Genomic DNA, 20674 nt, shown 5'->3' on the forward strand with positions numbered 1-20674 from the left:
AATATTAAGGACTAGATCCTAGGAAAGCACATCATGCTGACATGGAAACAGATGCATCTGCTTCTTAGAAACACTGAATGCTTTGTACTATTGCAGCTATCATAATCCAACTGGACACTATTCACTGGCCTTTCTTGCCCACTAATGGCTAGCTCTCCTCCACAATTTGCTATGAATTCTCATCCATTAATTGTGAAGATTCACTCCATTAAAACCAAGGTCAAATTTGTCATTTGGCTGAAAGGAGAAGGGGGGAAATCTGTTTGAGTCTGATCTTCCTGCTGTCATTCCTAGCCTCCTTGTCCTGCACTGTTTTTTATTATTAGTCTCCAATGTCAGATCATCTTATTAATTGCTTGTTAGCTCATTATCCCATTACTTACCATCATTATTCTCATATCAGTACTGAGATCAGTCATCTATTTTATCTGTCCTTATTTTCAAAAAGGAGTTACTAATTTCAACCAGGGGAAAGCAACTGCATCTTCAAACACCAGCTCCTTCACTGCATATGCACAAGGTTTCAGGCCCACAGGGAGTTAAAAAATTATAAGCAAGTAACATCAAAAACAGGAGCAGCAGTTCCTAACTTTTGCTGACCTAAGCCCTCTGCCAAGTGAGTAGCATGCTGCAGCAATATAATACTTCATTTTCCACATGAGTCTCATTTTGGCTTTTAAATTCCTGTCTCTTTGAGCAATATGGGAGAAAAATGACAAGAAAAGTCATGGCAGCCCCAGTTCGGGATCACTGGCTTGAAGTGACTCTTACACTGAGGGTTTGTACATCTAGTTCCTTTTGGTCCCCCAGTGGCCACAGCCAGCCACCACCACTGCCTGATGGGCCCTGTCTGTGCACAATGGCCCAGGTGTTAGGGCAGTGCTCATGTGCCACTTCACTTGCTGCTGCAGTGACAGCATTCTTAATATTTCTATAAAATAACTTTGTTAGCCTCCTGCTCAGCATTACTCAAAAGCAACAGTCACCAGGAAAGCCAGCAAGTTTCTCAGCTACACAGACTGTGAAACAAACCACGAAACACAGCACTACATAAAACAGAGGTTCCTTCCCAAAAAAAGCTTTCTCTTCATCTCCAAATCTGTTCTGCCAAAACATACATATGCACAATTTTCCCTAAGGCTTTGTAACAGGCCTATGAAAGATCAGCATGGGTGATGCTGGTGCAGCTGAAACCCTCCCCAGCCTTGTAATGGGACAGTCTAAGAGAAAAGAGCAAACCATGCAGCACGTGGGAGGGATCCATGCTACAACCAGACACCCACAGGTGCTCAGGTACTGGAGAGGAAAGTGTAGCAGCTTGGTGTGGCAATTCCACGTTCCCTTGCAGGGACTGCCAGTCTGAGGAGGGCTGGGGATTTCATTTTTCTTTCAATTTCAGTTTAATGCATACAAAAAGCATATTATTGCCACCAGCAGCTCTACAGCCTCCAATTCAATTGTATTTAGGTATCGGAGAAAAAAGGCATGCAGACTGTGTGCAGTCAGTGTACCTGAGCCAGAATGTGAGTAACAGAACTTCTTAATTGGTACACATGACTGGGAGCCAGCTTCATGGAGCCTTTGAAATTAATTTTAATTGAACACCTCAAGATTGATGGGCTAACAGGCGTGGCTGGAAGTGGAGTTCTGATTTTCTCACTAGCAGCAGTAGATGCAGACGCAATTAAAAAACTTATTTGTAATAACAGAGGCTGAGAAACATTCTTAACATTAACCCACATTTCTGTGTGGGTTAATCTACTTCCTGTGGCACAAATCAATTTTAGCTACCTTTAAATTTATACAAGTATGTGCAATAAAAAAAACATTACAGGTCAATTAAGGTGTCATGACTATTGAAGCATCCAGAAAATAAAATCGGTAGATCTCTATGTGATTTCTTGCCCATCTGTGCTTTCTGTGATTGCCACACTGATAAATACACCAATATCTATTGTGCTTGGGATCTAGCCCTACAGTTTGCCCAGCACCACTTAGAAGATGCTTGGCAACTAATAGCCTCAGAGCCATGAATGGAGAGTTTGTCCCACGAAAAAAATGCTACTGAGATGTTTCAGCCTTTGCTTATCAATCCAGTATTCCCCTTCTAAAAGTGAAAACACTGAATTTTCACCTTGAATTGCTACAGCTGAATGGAAAAAAAAAGGACTGAAGGCTGACTGTTTTGCTCACAAACTTAATTGCAGACAGAAGCAAAAATGTGTAAGCATCAGGTTTTTAGGCACAGTCTAAGAACAAGAGCTTGCCTTTAATTGTATTTGTAATCTAGACAAAATATTTTTCAATAGCTTACTTTTGAAAACAGTAATTGCATGCTAAAGGAGTTTATACTTGCACATGTAAGGAAAGAAGAAGCCAGTGTACAACCAAGTCTTGCAGGCTTCAGTCCTTTATTCCAATTGCTATGTTCACAGGACTGCCTCAAATTCCCAGCCCTGACCACATTTATTTCCAGTTATTTTTCACAGCTAGGGAAGTAGTTAAATCACAAATGAAATTTACAGCCTGCTGCATGGTGACAGAGCTATGGCAAACAGCATGAAAGATACCCCTGGCTGCTCCAGCAAATGCCTGCCCAAGGCACAGAAATCGTGCCTTTCAGAGCAGCTGCTGCATGTGGTTATTTATTGCTGTATTTTACAAATATTTAGACAAGATTTAGAAAATTCAATAATGTGCAAAATTGCCCCTTTTAAGGTCTGCTTGAAGGCAGTGAGTGACAGTTTTCCTTAACAGAAAACATAAATCAGCTCTGAGCACCACATAATGTGAGCGGCTCAGCATGAGCACTTTGAATACATTTTCTACATCAGTAGGAAGATATGCCCATGCAACGTCGCCTGTTTGGAGGCTGCATGGTCTTTACACCTATTCTGATAATGTCAAAAAAACTTGCAGTACATCAGTACAGCCACAATCTTGCTACAGAATATCATCAAGTCAGCCTTGAAAAGGAAATTCAAAAAATCCTAGCATTGCTTAAGCCAGAAAAGGCCGCTTTGACTGAACTGGTTCAGTACTATGAGGAACACACACAAAAAAGCTGGTTCTTAATACTCACAAACACCAGAAAACAGTCTGGGGGTAGCTTTGACTAAACTGAATTTTCACATTGCAGCATCTCTCCAGCAATGATTCTGCCTGGGAGAAAAAAGAAAAGAAAAGGAAAAAAAAATCCTCTACAAAAGTGCTGGCTGGATAGTTTGGAAACTAAGTAAGAGGAAAACCCATTAAATAATAAGTTAATAATAAAAATGAAAGAGCATAAATTTATTTCTTTCATCACAAAGAAAGCTACCCAAATATTTCTAGGCAGCCACTGTTTCTAAAAAGAAGAAGCCACTTTCCTCCTTTTTGTTTGTTTTTTTTAAATCAAAAAAACCCCAACAAACTACAATGCTATTTGGTATATAAAGCATATACCAAGGTAATTTTTTTTCTGAACAGCCACCATGGTAAAAATGGACAAAAAGTATTTGGTGTTCTACAGCAGTCTCATGCGTGACATAGTTGACTCCAGCAAGACTAACATAAGCAGACAGAGAATGAGCCTTTATTTTAAGAAAATCTAAATAATGGGAGCTTAAACAAGAAAAGGCAATCACTTCTCTGCTGCTAGGCATAGGCTAATCACTACAAATCGCAGGCAGAATCCTGTGGGAGGTTGCTGCCTTCCTCTGAAACAACTGTAAAGGCTATTGCCAAAGGCACAGTATCAGGAATGGTCTTGGTTGGGTATGATGACTTCTATTGTTGATACTGTAAGTACAGAAAAACAAAACATACCTTTCCTTGACCTGCAAAAGAATAGATTCATTCAGACATGCAGAAAATTCTGATAGAAAAAAACATATGCTCCTTTCTGAAATGTTATGCAAGACCTTCAGACAAAACAGAAGCAATTATGTGATGTTTCAGCACATTGCCAAAGCAAACCACACTGAACAGAAAGCAAACAATGACCTGCTGGTGCACACATACAGCACAAATGAGATAGCGATAAAAATCAGAACGAAACCAACCCCTCATCTTCATAAAGGTACTTGACAGTTCCCCAGAGGATAACAAACAGCATTGGCACACCTGAAAAGAGAGGAGACAAGGCTGACATTGACACTGAGACTGGAAAAAGCAGAGAGGAGAACAACTCCCCCTGCCTCCCCCATAATGATGAGCAACATAATTAGTGGGTGTCAGGGTTGCAGCTCCTATCCAACACAGATGGCCATGAACAGAACTAGTGGGCTCCCACCCTGTTCCCAACAGGCGTGAAAAATGAACAACACAACTGCCCCATAACAGGCATTCACCACTTATTCTGTGGATATTTTCACAGAGGGGCCAAGGGAATTTAATTTCTGGAAGCTCTACTAGCCTCTGTACTCATGCTAGAGAGGGGTGCAGTGTGCTCTGACCAAAACCTTTGTGTCCATATTTCTGCCTGTGGGTCACCCACTGTAGTCAAGCAGGACCAAGCTCAGGCTGTCTGTTGGTGTCGAGGCTGGAGCACACCCAGCCCCACAAGCCCCCCATGGCAGAGGGAATGTGGGCACACCCACATGTGTACTCCCCACCCATAGAAGTCCCAGTTCTGGCTATGGTACTGGCGTGGACTTGACTGGCTGCAGCAAAGACAGCAGACAAAGCTGTGGCAGTGAGGAGAGGCTTGGCCCTACCCTCACCTGTCAGTGCATGGGCTACAGCTGGTCAGTTCAGCTGGGGTGTAAAGGGCAGAGAGACAAGCCAAGTAAGCTAGCACTCATTACCTGCTTTACAGTGTCAAAGGCTCTCTAATTAATTTCTTTCATTTATGAAGAGCCTAGATCACAAAAGTAGTTTTGAAGTTCATCTACCAACCAATACTCAGTACAGAGAATGTTAAAAAAGCGCACAAGGAAGAAAAGCAGGTTGTGACTCAAAAGGCAGGATGAGGAATTTGTTCCAGAGGATAGACCAAGATGGTCTAATTCATCCTTGGACAGTGTCTGATGCTGCATGTGCATTGTACAGAAAGAGCAACATTTAGTGTACTTTGTTACTTTATTCTTAAGAACCAGTAAAGCAAGGGACCGTAAGAACATCAGGCTGCAGCAGTTAAGTTCTGCACAGGGCAAATCCACAGTTCATGGCAGCAGAAGCCACAGGGAAACTGGTGATCTCCCGCAGTCTGAACACCTCAAGCAGTATCGTTTCTGGGTTTTATCAGTAAAAAACCTTCTCTTTTGTTGTACTGTAGAATTTCTCTGCTATCAGAACAGCTAAATACTACAGACACAGAATAACAATATTCTCCTTAATCAGTTAATAATAAAAAAAAGAGAGAATAAAGAGCAGCAAGGAAAGAATACCAGTAATTAGAATAATAGCAAAGATAATGAATTGAGTAGAGATTACTTGGGCAAATAGCTACCATGTTCCATGGATGTGTTTGATACTGAGAATACCCAGTATTTTGGGAGCAAAGTTACCAAAAAACTCTATGCTGCCTTGACAGTAATATGAAGAGAATAAGAACAGGCTCATTGCACACCACTTCCAAACCAAATGAGACTTTGATTCACAAAAACAAATTATAGTTTGAATCATTCCTTTCTTGATTTTGCTAAGCATTTAGACATCTTAATATGAAACCTACAGGATAAGATATGAACACTGAGAGCACAAAGGCTGTATGTCTGTGGATATATCATTTGATAGATCAAGTGATAACAATAATGATTTGTAGGTTATCTCTGTCTTCTGGATACATCAGAAATCTCTCCATGTTGAATCAAATTACTTAACATTTGAATTGAGAATGTATTATTAACACTGTATTTCAAAAGAGCCTAACTAGAGGGAGGCTGGTATAATAGAATTGCATCAGCTATACAAATATTATACAAATTAATAGCACATATAAAACAACTTGTTCAACATTCTCTGCCCACTCCCACTTGTGATGCACACCACTGGTGTCTTGGTATTGCAGCACCATCAGTCACACTATTTTCCATGCTGGCAATGCACATTTTAGTCTGAGACAACAAGACTTAACAGTGCAATACACACATGAGTTTGCACTGATGTTCAAACCTTACTACATGGATACCACCTGACATCTACCAAATTCACAAAGCCTGGTCCTGAGAAATGGGTGGCTCTGGAGACTGTCTGGGACACAGTCCCAGCAAATGGGAATACATGCAGCTTGCCAAAGCCCTAGTGAAGATCTGAAGAGGAGACTGCCCCAAGAACATTCCCTAATTCACTTCAAGCTTGTAGAAGCCATTCCATAACAGCATACGAGCAAGTTTGAAGCATCTCTGCAATAGCTGCAGTTTGCAAGGATCACTGAGACTCTCCAATGACTAATTAACAATCTTGATATCTAATTAGCCTATATAAATGCATATATAATTCTGGCTACTTCACTCGGTCAAAATTCTGTCTGGTTTGAGCAGACAGTGGACATAAACCATGTACAACTCCTCGAATAAACACCACAGATGACTATGTTTCATTAACAGAATCAGTGCTGTATTCCAGTCATGGAACAACACTTTTGATGCATTTGAGTTCCAGTCCCGCCCTTCTTTCTCCTACGGCTGTTATTCGAAGTATATCAGATATCCAAGAAAAAAACTGCACTCATTTATAACATGCATTTATTTAAGGTGTAGGCTGAACTCTTTCTGGTTTTGCTTTTTTGTCATACAGAAAGCTCTGAGATTGATCTTCTCCTAGATGAACTGACCAGAGAAAGGTCTCTGAATTCTGGAAATGGTAGTATCTACTTTTTCTTCTGTACTGCATCACTCTGAAGATGCCAGAAACTGCAACAGCCTGCTCATGATAAACTCTGCAAAGTTATTCTTGCAGGCTGATAGCTGACCCAAAATCTTTGAACACTACATGGTGATTATGAAATCTGTCAAGTGTACCAGGAAATAAGCGTGCTGACAGCTCAGCTAATAAAGTTCAACTTCAAATGACTGGGCATCTGAATTATAGGCTGCAATAATAATACATATTATGGATTATGAGAAAGTAATGGAACTGCCAAATCAACATCTTAACACACCAATGCATAAATAAGCAGCATGACCTACTTAGTTTCACTCTAGCTTATATATTCTACACCTGGCCAGATGTCTCCACAGTAAGAAAAAAAAAGTTGGAAAACCAGTCATTTTTCAGAATGACCAAAGGATGGGGTAGGTAAGAGAACGAAATTTTGAGAAAATCTGCACAGGCTGATGTTTTCAGAATACTCCACTATCCCTAACGAGAGGGGCAAGAAATTCCTGGGGCTGCTAATGGAAGTTACCATGTGCTGATAGCAGCTTGTCTCTTCATCTAACGGGTCTGAGATGTTTTGGTAATAAAACAGAAAAGCTCAGGTGTGTTCTGGAACCCACGAAGTCCCCGTTACCATGAGAGGTGTCAGCAGGTGGTGCTATTCCATGCCATCTTCTTTCCCTTACCTCCACGTGCAAGCAAGTTTCCATTCCATTCCATTCAGACACACTGTATTTGCAGCTTTGCATTGTACCTCTCTTTACACAGAGGCAATTTCAGGGAAGGCATGAGGAGCAAGAGAGGCTCCCCTCATCCTCACATCTCTAATCGGCAATTTACTTCTTCCTGAAGTAAATTTGTCTCTGTAGGACCAAAGCACTGCCATCCTGCTGAAACACTTAAAGAAGGACATACTCTGAACACAGCATTTTAGGACTGTTTTCAGTAACTCAGCTGTAACCTGATATCCCTTGTTTCCACATGTGGTAAGTTCAACCTCTTAGACAATCAGGCACACAAACCAGTAGGACACTACTGCTGTCAGAACAATTCCATTCCTCTTTCAGAAAGCATCCAAGAAACTTTGACTTGATCAACTGATTGATGAATGAATGCAAGAATGATGTGATGAGGAACTGAAAGAAATGAAAAACAAATATTAGTAGATTTACAAAGAGTAAAAGCACTAAAGATGTGAGAAGAAAAGATGGAACATTGTTTTTCTTCTGAAGTAAGGAAAAACACAAAAGAGTTGAATCTAGAAGACAGAGTGAAGACAATTAAGTGGAATTCCTGACATGTACTTCCTACCAAGATCAGTCTGGATACAAAATCTATTTTTACATCCTTCTCTGAAACACAGTTTTCATTTGAAAACAGAAAAGAAGGTCAGTGCAACGAATGCATCCTTTGCTACAGTGAGCTCATACTGGGCTTCTAAAAGAAGGTTTCTTACTGGCTCTGTTCCAGTCAGATCTTCCTTGCAATCAGGATGTAGATTTTGATGCCCTAGCCAGGATTCCTGCTTTTAATAGCTTCATTCCTCGAAGTATCCTTCCTTAGAGCAACTTTGGATTGCCAAAGCTTAGAAGGAAGCAGATTATTTATTTTTATGGCAATTTTCCTGCTGCAAGTGCAACTAGGTGTAAAACTGCCACAGCAGCACAGAGAATAGTTAGCTGTTTATTTGCATTTTCTTCTTAGCCTTGAGTGCTGAAAATGTTCTCCTGTCATTCTTCCCGTCTGGATGTCACTCAGAGTCACTGTGGGATGTTCCTGTTTCCCCCTTCTTCCCTCCTCCCTACTCCTAAATGTGAACAGGTCCCTTTTCCACTAAAATCTGCTGATACAGCAGCATTACAGTACAAACTGCTCTTCTCCAGAGACTACTTAGTACAGCACTGATAGCTGAGAGTCAAAGTCAGGCTCAGCAACTCCTCCCTTGGGCTCAGACATGATGAACGCTGGGTTGGTGTCCTGGACACTGACTCAGACCAGTCTGCACATAGTGAGAAACAAACAAAACAAAAAAGTAATGATCCTGATCCCTGTAGTTAGGTTGGGCGTTTTCACCCCCTTCTTACAAATGTGTTTTCTTCTCTCTAGAAAGTGAGATCCATGGGCAAGGATTTCTCAAGGAAGCACCAGGTACCAACAGTATGCAGCAACAGATTCTCTTTTCTGCAAGCATAAACAACTATGTGAATCAACATCTGTTTTAGCTGCTGTTGTGCTGACCCCCAGAGTGAAGGAAGCCTCTCACCTACCTGCTTGTCCATTAGCCTATTAAAAATTTGGGGGGTTTGATGCTGCTAAGTGGTTTTGCCTTTTTTTTCCTCCAACAGCATTGAAAATGGACTATACAATTGTTTTTGTAGTAAGATATGTGGAACTTAAGGTTGACACAAATGTATGAAAGTCTGCTTTGACAAAGAAATAGAAGACATAAGCAGGACATATCCAACATTAAATGAAATAGGAAAAATGCAACACTGCCATCTCAAAGTCTAGTATGGCATGAAATCTCAGCAAGGAAGTGGCCATTAGGAATACAGTTACCTCACAAGTAATAGGGAAGGTTTATAGAATCCTATCAATATACATGATGTCAGTATAAATGACTCCCAATTTATGAAACTATATTAGTTTCCATAGGTCTATCAAGATTTTATAACTTCTAGGTGTTGTTAAGTACAGTAACATAAGATAAACAGACTTTTACCTTTATAAACACTTCAAAAGCGAAGAGTAATTGCTCATTTGGACTCAAAATAAATGGACTACTGTCTAATAACTGACTTTAGAACTGACCTAATATTATCATATAGCAAAAATGTATTTGGAATATCTTGGAACAATTGGTCTACTGTGGGATGAATATGACAGAGAAGGAAATGAGAACCTTTAGTCATAGGCTTGCCAAGCCTGGGAAGAGGGCTTTAAACTAAAGTTGCTAGGGACGGGGATCCTTAATCTACCCCACTCCTACCAGTTGGATGATAGTGCCAGTACCTGCTATGATCTCATTGGCATTACAGAGACATGGTGGGATAGCTCCTCACTGGTGTGTTGGAACAGAATGCCACAGGCTCTTCAGGAAGGCCAGGCAAGGGAGAGCAGGAGGGCATTTCACCATGAACATCAATGGCAGCAGGAATGCATGGAGTTCCACCTGGGGATGGATGAGGAGCTGACTAGGAGCTTATGGGTCAGGATTAAAGGGAGGACAGGCACAAGTGACATTATAGGGGGAGTCTCTCGTGGGCTGCCTGAGCAGGAAGCCCTTCTGTGGCCAGACAGGAGCAGCCTCGCAGCGACAAACCCTGATCCTCCTGGGGGACTTCAACCACTCTGATACCTGCTGGAGGGACAACACAGCAGGGCATAAGAAATACCAGAGTTTCCTGGATCACACTGATGATAATTTCCTTCTCCAAGTGACAGAGAAGCCAGTGAGGAGAGGTGCCATGCTGGACCTTGTTCTCACCAACAAGGAGGAGCTGGTGGGGAATGTGAAGCTCAAGGGCAGCCTTAGCTGCAGTCACCATGAGATGGTGGAATTCAAGATCCTTAGGGCAGTGAGGAGGGTGCACATCAAGCTCAGTACCCTGGAATTCAGGAGAGCAGACTCTGGTATGTCTGAGTGCTCACAGACTTCATTTATAATTGTAAGAAATAACAACATGAAGTGACTATGTTTTTGAGCAATTCAAGTATAAAATTTTTATACGTAAATATTCATCAAATGATGAGAAATGAACAAGTTAAAAAATTATCTTGTAAGAAGACAACTCATTAATAGAACAAAGGGTCAGAGCATCAAACCAGCTCCAACAAACAAATAAATATTTTATTTTTGTTCCACTTTTTTTTTTACAGTTGATTAATTATTTCAAAGAGAAGAACACTCTCAGTTCAAACAGGAACTGTCTCTCTTTGAAGCCTCAGCTTACACTGAGGCTATCACGCAGCTCAAAAATCAAATTAAATAAAAATCTTCTGAGCATTGCCTACAGCAGAAAGTCACCTGGTGAGGGACTTGAGCACCCAAAAAATGGAATCACCAATGAAGAAGCAGAAAGAAAGGGAAAAATCTTGGTATCTTCCCCCCAGTAAGAGATGAAAGTGTTATCTGGTGTAACTAATCTGGGAGCACTGAAATAGCAGATGCTTCTCCATTTGAAGGTGGAGAATCATTGGCAAGGTTTGCACATACAGACACATATGGAAGAGCAAGAAACTGTACAGATAACAACTGAATGGCATGGACGGAGCTTTTCTAGAAAGCTTGGATGAAACCCATATATCTAGTACCAAGTTCTTGCATTGCTGCTCATTTCCACAAACTCATCCAGAAATTCAATATACAAGAGTAAAACAAGCTTTGTAAAGGAAGAACAAAACCAAAATAATTATCACCTGTTTCTGCCTTCTTTTGCAGGAGACAAACTCTAAATAAAAGTGATTCAGACCAAAAGCAGCCTAACCCTTTCTTACAAAAGAACACGATCCCCTCAGGATTTGACTAGATATAATTTTGTTCTAATTTCTTTTCCATTTCCTTTCATGACCTCAGTCAGTGCTTCAGGATACCTCCCTCTCCCCCTTTTTTTAAATTGAATTGAGGGTCTGATTAAAATATATATAGTTCAAATGTTATACAAAATGGTGCTGCTTTTGCTGCATGCCCAAGATAAAAGAATATGGAAGATATAGAACTTTAAATAAAACTCCAGGAGGAAACTGCTATTATTTGCATTTATATATTTAATCCTATCAATATGTCCAAAAGCCTTTCCTCCTTATATATCGATTTTCAGTAGAATTGGGTAATTTACAGTAAGACATTTATATGCCTTTTTCCAGTGAACTAATTTGCTAAAATAGTCACAAATGAAATCCATAAAGAGAGGAGGAGAGTCAAAGCAATTTAAATGTTCAAATGAGCATCTGTGAAGGCACTTGTAGTATTTACTTGGATTTACTTTCATCTTTCCAAAAGTCGCCTGATTCCACCAAAAGGGGAGGGTAGTGAAGAGGAAGGGAGAGAATGCAATAAAAGTACATGCAAGATCACTCCAAAACTAGGATTCATCCCAAACTGTAATGTATTTTCAGGTGAGCTGTACAGTGAAAGAAAGCTTTAGCATTTCTACAGAAGGTGACCTTTGCTCAACCAACTGATTTCAGGGCATCAGAGTCCTTGATTTCAAGCACACACATGCCCATGGCACATGCACCCTGACCATTTTTTTCCCAGAAAATCCCTATTTGACCTGCACTGCCCACTTAGCCAACCTGACAACTCCCAGCTAGCACCCCCTTGTTCATCAGCCCCTTTGCATCACCCTGCCTCATGCTGCCACCATTCCTCTACTGTTATCCTTGCCCAGATGCAAAGCATCATTGCTATTTTGCACCACAAGTAGGTAACATGTCTTTAAAAGCAATGGGAAACTTTCAGGAGATGAAGCAGGGCAGCCCAGAAAACTCCACACCCAGCTGGAACCACCCACACATAATTTGTTCTGGGAAGCTGATGTCCTACAGGAAAAGTAGTTTGCCACTGGTTTGGTGAGTTTCTGCAGTGTCCCACAGCCTCTGTGCCATAAGCATCCAGGAGCTGTGAGCACACCCTCCAGCTCAAACAAGGTAAGGGACTGGGAACAAAAAGGGAATGCAGAGTGCAGGACTTAAGTTGGGCAGCACTAGGACAGACACACGACTTTTCCTGTTATACATCTGCCAGTGCAGCCACAGGCGGACAAATGGAAAAAGCAACTCACCCCAGCCAATGCAGAGATAAAGGCGGAAAATCCTCTGCTCAGAGAAGACCGAAAGTACCAGCAGTGTGTACAGGTACATGCCTTCCACCAGCAGCCAGTAGTAGTTTGCAGCCACACAATACTGCATCATCACAAACACCAAACGGCAGCTGAGTGATTCCTGTGATGGAACAAAGCACAGCCCAAATTAATGCAACAGAGACTGAGAATCAAAATATATTAACCCAAAAGACTGGTTCTCTTTCCTACTCTTGCTGCTCAAAAAAAAGCTTGCTAAACTAATCATGTATTTTATTACTGAAGGGGCAGAAGCCAGTATTAGGTGCTATACACAACAGACAGATGCTTTCAACAGCATTACTCCTTTAAAAAAAATAAGTACATGTTCTGTATTTTCTCCTCAATAAGCAATGTATTATATTTTGAAAAGCACAAATACAGATGAAAGAACAAGTGAAAGGTACTCTATCAACCACAGTCAGTGAATCTTTCCCTTTCCTTGATACTCTATTCTGCAGTTGAGCATTTCTCTATTAAAAAGAAAAGAGTGGATGCCATAGGGTTGACTATTTGCCAAAGCAAAGGATATTTTCATAGGACAGCAGTGTTGCCCAGTGCACCCCATTTAAGTGCAAATTCTCTCATTGCTGATAAATTACAGAGGTGATCAGCAGGGCTTTAGATAAGTATGAAAACCAATTACCTAATTAATATATCCATCAGACCTGATGAAACCACTTTGAGTAAACCGTGTGTAAAATCATAAAGTCTATGCTTTTTGGAAAGAAGAAATGACTGACAATCCAATACAAATATTTCCAAACCATTTAAGATGTGTTTTACAATGCTATTTTCTGGCAACCGATACATTGCAGAGGAGAAAAAAAAAAATCAACCATCATATGAGATTGACTAAGTCGTTTTAGCACTTCTGCCTTAGGCAGTGTCAGAAAAGGATGGGTACTAAGGATGCATCAGGAGAGCTTCCCTTTACAGCTCCCACCCTGTACTGCAGCAGCAAATGCCATACCCATGTTTTAGAATTACAAGGGCTATACAGATAATAAAGCTACCTTTCTTCGAGGATTCAAGTGCATTTTGCATTCCAAATCCAAATGGGGAAGGGCACACTTTCATCATATTTACAAAAGAGTTGTATATCCTCTCTCATCAATTAGAAGTATTAATTAGCCTGTTCCTCCAAAGCTTTTCCAAACGCTTTCAAATTTTCATTTTAATCAGATGCTTCCTTTTTTTCCTGTCACCAAGAGATTATATAGAGATGACCAAGAACAACCAACTTATCTGGTCATTAGACCAGATGGACAGCTCTATCACAAAAAGGTGCTGGCTTAGGAAAATAAATGCCCTCTTGTCACTGCTAGAAAGAAATGAAACTTCAGCACAGGAAGAAGATTCAGGCATTGGTGTATGTATATATATAGATGTGTGTACATATATATATATATATATTATATATATATATATATATATATATTTATTTTCTTGTTCCTCTGTCTAGTGGGGGCAAACTTCCCACAGGTAGAGAAACATGTCATGCCATCAGCTGAAGAATTAAGTTCATGACCTCTGTCATGCAAACACACCACAGTAATGACTCCAATATCCTGAGAAAGGCCACAGTGTCTGCCCTTACCTGGAAGGCTATAAGTCCTTCCCACTGGTACTCTTGTGTGGCTGTGCTGTACATCCACTTCACCACTGAGTCTTTAATGAAAACAGATATAGCCCGGAGGATAAAAGAGGTGAAGAGGTTCAGGTGAATGTAATTCCTTGTGCAATGTAGATGTCTGTAAAAATAAAAATCTAGTCATGATCCACTACCTACATAAAAGATGCAACATCTCACACAGGACTGAGAAAGGAACAACAGGCCCTGTAGGAAATCAGAAGGCACCAGAGGAAAACCCCGTAACTTGAGAATGGCTGTAGGGATTTCAAACTGTCTTTGGGAGGAAAATACTATCAAGGAAAACACATTCAAAACTTCAGCCCACAAAGCCAATGTTTGGGGAAAGGAAGAAGATAGGCGTGTTAAGAAAAAAATATTTCAAAAGCTTATAAAATGTAAAAATAAAGTCATTTTCAGAAGACTTATACGAAAGGACTAAAAAAGTCAAGTTCTGCATAATGCTGAAGCTAATTGCTTCGAATTGACCCCAGTGTCACTGCACAAGTTTACCTTGGCAAAGCTCAGGACTGGTATGCAGTGCAGCTTCTGGCTGTGCTCAAACCCACAATGAAAAAACATCCACCTGCAAATTACCCCTTGACAACAAGAGAAAAATCTGTATTCGAACTGCCTCCTGGGAAAATTATACATACTTTCTGTAGAAGTAAAAGGAACAGATTTTTCACCCCTGCATTAAGAATTGAAAACAAAAAAACCAAAGAAAAAAATCCTCTTGAACTTCAGCAGCCAACTGCAAAGACAATAAAATTGCTACTTGTCAAAAAAAGCATGTTAAGGGATAGCAAAAGTAACTGCAGTCATGTAAATGGCATCCAGTTGCAGAGTGCTGCCAATAGCTTACCAGCCTTATTCACAAACATTTTTCTTCCAGCTCTGCAAGGGTACACACTTTACTTCAAAGGAAGATACTTTGAGAATGACTTTTAATATGCTAAAAGATAGATGTAACATATAGTAATCAGCAATTATTCCAGTAAAAGTTTCAGTGAATGTATACTTTAAATGTCTGGTTTTTACAGCTCTATAAATAATTTTGGTAGAAAAATTGACCTGGTCTGAAAGTTAGAGGTTTGCACTGAAGAACAATTTGTTTTTCAAAGGTCAGATAGAATTTTTTGTAGTTTTTTGGGACTTTTAAGTCACAATTTATTTCAAAACTTACCTATTATTAATATTTGTTTTCCTTCAACTCAAAATTCATTTGCTGCTACCCTTCAGAACTGCTACACATTTCAATCTGACTGAAAGAGTTATGTAAATTAGGCAATTGAAGAAAATAGGTTGCAAGTAGTTACTGAGTATTTTTGCCACAGGCAATGCAAGTTATTCAAATTGTTTGAGTCATGAAGTTATGGGCCTAATTCAGCTGAAATTACAGATTTTCCTTCCATTTCTTCTGGAGGATGCCAAATAGGACTCTAGAGAGAAACTGTTTCCTCTGTAGTATCATCTTTAAAGACAAATATAAAGGTTATTCTGTAGTCTAAGAACTTAAAGAGGCCCATCAGTATTTGCATGCCATTGAATTAGATTTTGATCCCCATTTGTTGAGGCTGAGCAGCTCTGGGGAGAAGAGCAGAGATTCCAGCCAGAATCCAGAAACTGCATTTCACATAGGGGTAGGTCTCGTGTTTCATGCAATCCAGGACCAAGTTGCCTCCTGGTAAACAACTTAGACAGGAGAACACAAAATGGATTGATGGCATAGTTTTAACAAGACTCTTGGTACCTCTAACACAACCCTGGAACCTCATTTTCAAAATGAGAAGCACACACTTGCGTACACTTCTCCAGTCCCTGCTTCACAGCTGAAGCAAAAAATGCTGAAGCATCACCCCACAAAAGTCAGGGCATCCAAATTCCCTCTCTCCTACCAGCCCTTGGTGACAAACTTGCTCTTTGTTCCCTGCCAGAAAACATCCTTTCTTCCTTCATTCAAAAAGTATATGGTTGTGCTCTGTGACCTTTACATTTGGGCCGCTAAGATTACTCAAGAAGTGTCATTGATGGGTGAAATGAGGAGAAAACAGTTATCCTGGGAGACATTTGGAGACTTCAAGACCATCTGGTGTTTTTTCAGAAAGGTCCCAAAGTAGCACAGGTACAACACATACAAATCATAATTATCAAATGGCATTCACAGAGGGTGAGCATGTCTCTGGATTTCTGCAGTCATTTTAAAACTTCCTTGATATTGCCCACCTATGCTTCTCCACTGGAAGGAGAAGGGATAATACAGTGCTAAAACGTATGGTACAATATGAAGGCTTGCATCATTTTAGTTTTGGAAATTGGAAGTTAAAAGGCATGACTGACCTTTTTAAATGCATAAGGGAAGAAAGGAAAGGGACTGCCTTCCTGAAAGTGTAGCACAGGCACCAGAGCAAATGATCAACTGGCAATGATAATTCTTCAGTCAGGGAAGGAAGTTTCTCAAGGATCAGAGCACTTAAAGGTCCTGACTTGATTTCAAATAAGAGTACCAGGAGATGGAAGACTACACTCTTTTAGGAGGCAGCCTCATCAGTACATAAGAGGGATGGGATCTGGCTGTAGAGAGAAGCAAGGAGCAGGACTTCGTAGCAGAGGGACGTCCTTCCCACAACAGAACAGGATCTCATCTTTGTGTTTTCTAAGTATCAGCCTCCTGTGTTCAGCACCCCCAAACTGAAGGAAAATCTGGCTGGAGTCACAACATGTCTTGCATTTACAGAGTAAAAAATAAAGACCCCTATTAGAATCCAAAGTTGTGTTTTGGTCTGGTTGGGGCTTTTTTATTTTATTTATTTTTTTAACCAAACACACACAGTGTATTTTTGGCATGTGCAACCAAGAGCATCTGAATTTTCAAATGCTCCATTGCATTTGTTGGTGCAAACCAGGATGAACTCAGTATGTCACTATGGCCAGCTGACAGCAATTTATTTCACATAAATTCTTCAAGTTTCAAATTAGACTCTCTTCCATATTGTGAAAGAAATAAGAATTTCTGAAAGTTCTCCAAAAATGAAAATTGTGTCAAAAATACATTTCTGCACACCTGGCATGTGAGGGCTGGGATAAAGGCCAGACTGAGATTTATGCTCTGTGTAACTCCAAGCAAGGCAAGGTGAAAATTGTTCTCCTAAATGTCCTTGCCCTTCTCAGACTTGTGCCTCATCTGCAAGGTGACACCATGGAGGAATGCTTGCATCTCTCTTTTACCACCTCTCCCAGTGGAAATTTCATTGAACTAAAAGCTAGCCTAACAAAATATTCCAACTAATAAAAAGTACCTGTTCCACATGTTCATATGGGTAACTGCAAAAATTTGGCCATTTTACTTGCATTTTGAGAAGGAATTATTTTAGGAAGGAACACAGAAGTGACAAGAGATAGAGAAATAATGAGGTGATGAAAGGAGGGAAAAAAACCCCCAAATGTTTCTGTCAAAGTCTGATACTGTCATATAGAAAAACATAAAACCTTTACTCCACTCTCTTCAAAGCTTCACCAGTTACCTGAATCCAAGAAGAATGGCAGTTGCTATTACAAGGGCAGAGAAGGAAAGAGCATATCCAATGGTGTATATGATGGACAAATTCAGGAGCTGTTCTTCTGGTGCATCCTGAAAGCATAGAAAGAAGAAAAGAAAAACAAGAAAGTGGAGGGGGAAAAGAGAGAGGTCATGGCCTTCAGTTCTTTTCTCCCAGCTACTTTCTAACTTTCTTAATGACAACCAGAAATCATTCTCCTACTTTCAAGTTTAAATGCACATATCAAATCAGTCTTCCACTTTCCATATGCTCTAAAGAAATAAAAATTTAATCTTAATTCCTCAGCTGCTCCCAGGTGTTCCCTCAAATAGTTGAGTTTTGCAGCCTAGCTAGAAAAATAGATAATCTGACATTATTTCATAACAAAGCTCTAGAGATATGAAATATCACACAAGCAAGTCTTAAAACAGATGGCAGGAAGCAAAGACACAACTCAGACCTGCAGTAAAAACAGCAGACCTAATCTTTTCAGACTTGAGCACTTCAAGCAAGTCTCCTTACTGCAGTAATGAGGGGAGTGCTCATGTATACTTAGAAATGCAACAAGCCAGGTCCTATTTGATGATGTGGAGGCAAAGCATGCCTTGCATACACACAGCTAAACCCTCTTCTGCCCCCCAAATAATCTGTCTTCTGCCTCAACTATGCAACCTCCTGGGAACAAATCACAGCTCAACAGCATCTCATGACCTGGGTATTGCAGCACTGCTTGAGAGGGAGCGACCTGGGGCAGACCAGAGCAGTGGGGGCTCTCATCAGATTCACTAAAACATGACTACTGAGATCCTTGCCTGAAAATTCTGGCCAAAATCCTTATAGAGAAGAGAATTACTTGAAAAGGTACAGGCAGCTCTGAATAACACACCCTTACTGCTCAGGCTCCAAGGCACATTCATATTCACTGTTCTAGTTCATCTCTAAGCATGTATCTTTGTCTAAATGGACTCAGGGATTTTATTTCCCTTCTCCAAGCTGCTAACTCTGCAATTGACTCCTGAGACCTGTGCTGTACAAAGGAACACATTCCTTGTACTTCATAAATTAGATACAGTTATTGAGATGTACTTTGCACAGCCAGGAGGATTTAAGGTGAACATACAGGCTGTACCTCAGAGATGTGCTAGGATAATGCTTTAAAGGGAATCCTATGAAAGCTGCCTTATGAAAAGGAAAATCTCTTCAGTATCAAAGTTTAGGCAAACTACTAAAACCTGACAATTTAAAACACGTACACAGATGAAAATGACATCATACACCTAAATTTATAAAGATTCACTACCAAGCACTTTGGAATTTTAATTACATTTGTAATAGAACACATGACAAACTTATAAAAACAACTTATTGTTCTCGCATGCCAGATGCATAAGCCAAAGTCACTATGGGGCTCTATATACATTAGCTGAAAAACCAAACAGGGCTGTTCACATTTCAGGGAGTGACACCATGTACACAGGGTTTCAGAAACCAGATAAGTTCATATAAAAGTGGAGGCAGGTGCCAAAGGAATAAGTGTTACCATTAGGTATCTCACTCCTTGGCATGTCCCAACACAGCTCTGGAAGAAATCATAATGGCCAGCAAGGATAAGTGAAACGACCAGGCTTACACATGGCATTAACACACTGTGCTCTGCTGGTATAGCACAGAACACAAAAGGGACAAGGAATACAGCTTTAAGTCAAAGGAAAAGGCTAAAATTCAAGTATTTGGAGAAAAATATCTTTTCCAATCTCCTCCTAGTCTGCAGCCATTTATTCCTTCTGAAGAATGAGGCACTGAGCAATGGGAACTACAGAGGGCATAGATCCTGCAGCTCTTGGGACTTTCATAAACTTGAACTGTTTTATCTAGGTAATGCACTAGTTCCCAGTACCCCAGGATAGAGAGAGTGCACTCAATTTCTGTAAGGAAAAGCATCGCCCTTGGAGGTTCACAGTAGTAGTGGTATCACGTGTCATGGGAACGCACACAGTGCAGCGGCTGACGCCAATGGCTGTCAAAAATCCTCTGAAAATCCCTATGCTCTCCTTCATTTGGTGCCAGGCATCTCAGCTCCCTGCAGAGTAAAAAGCACAAGGGCAAGAAAATAACACTGACAAGCCTAATTCTATTGCCCACGGAAAATGAAGGTATAAAGACAAAAAAAAGCCAAAGAAAAAAAAAAAAAGGCAGGGATTGCCCCATGCCCAAAGGTGAAAAAGCAAATATCCTTCAGTTCAGTTCATCTTAATCACCTTAATAGCTGCTAACAAGACAGAGAGAGCAAATGGTCACTATTATAATGATGTGACAATGGAAAAAAGGCAAAGGAATAACATTAGGTCACTCCTGCAGTTGAGCCCCTTGCTCTGCACTGCAGCTGGGATGACCCGAGTCACTTCTCTTGGCTCTCACGTACATTTAAATGTGCTCTTGTCTACCTTCCATGTTCCCTTTGTTGAAGGGGAGAGACCTGATGTCCCTTACCATTAGGCACACTCAGGTGAGTCAGTGAGGATTACTTCAACAGGACAAAAATCCATGGGCACCAACAATTATTTTTTTTCCTCTCTTCTGCTTTGCCCTAAGCAACAGCTGCAAGATGGGAGGAAAATGGGAAAAACACTTACCTGGTCAGAGGGCTCACACTCAGACAGGTTTCTCCAGGGCAGGGTCGAATTCTCCTTCAGCAGCCAGGTCCCCTCCAAGGTGCAGAAGCGGTACACCTGCCCATGCAGCACTGCCAGGAGCAAAATGAGACACGGGGTCAGCAGGAGGAGAGCCCTCAACCAAGGGGCAAGGCTCACAGAGTGGTCTGCATCTCTGTGCAACGCTCCTTCCTCACCCATCGCTCT

The 20674-nt window shown here is 40.7% G+C and overlaps 1 protein-coding gene across 1 annotated transcript in view; it reads right to left on the minus strand.

Annotated features, from left to right (window-relative positions):
• The window catches only part of GLP1R (glucagon like peptide 1 receptor), a gene marked incomplete at both ends in the record, with an annotated part of 78522 nt that overhangs the window by 9605 nt on the left and 48243 nt on the right, over positions 1-20674 (minus strand). Inside the window, 5 exons of the mRNA XM_082302457.1 lie at positions 4044-4104; positions 12588-12747; positions 14245-14398; positions 17802-17908; positions 20450-20559. Of these exons, the coding sequence (XP_082158583.1) occupies positions 4044-4104; positions 12588-12747; positions 14245-14398; positions 17802-17908; positions 20450-20559 (592 nt within the window). The remainder of the gene's footprint in view (positions 1-4043; positions 4105-12587; positions 12748-14244; positions 14399-17801; positions 17909-20449; positions 20560-20674) is intronic.

Source organism: Coloeus monedula (genome assembly GCF_965178545.1).
Source record: "Coloeus monedula genome assembly, chromosome: 2".
In the NCBI taxonomy this organism is placed as follows: Eukaryota; Metazoa; Chordata; class Aves; order Passeriformes; family Corvidae; genus Coloeus; species Coloeus monedula.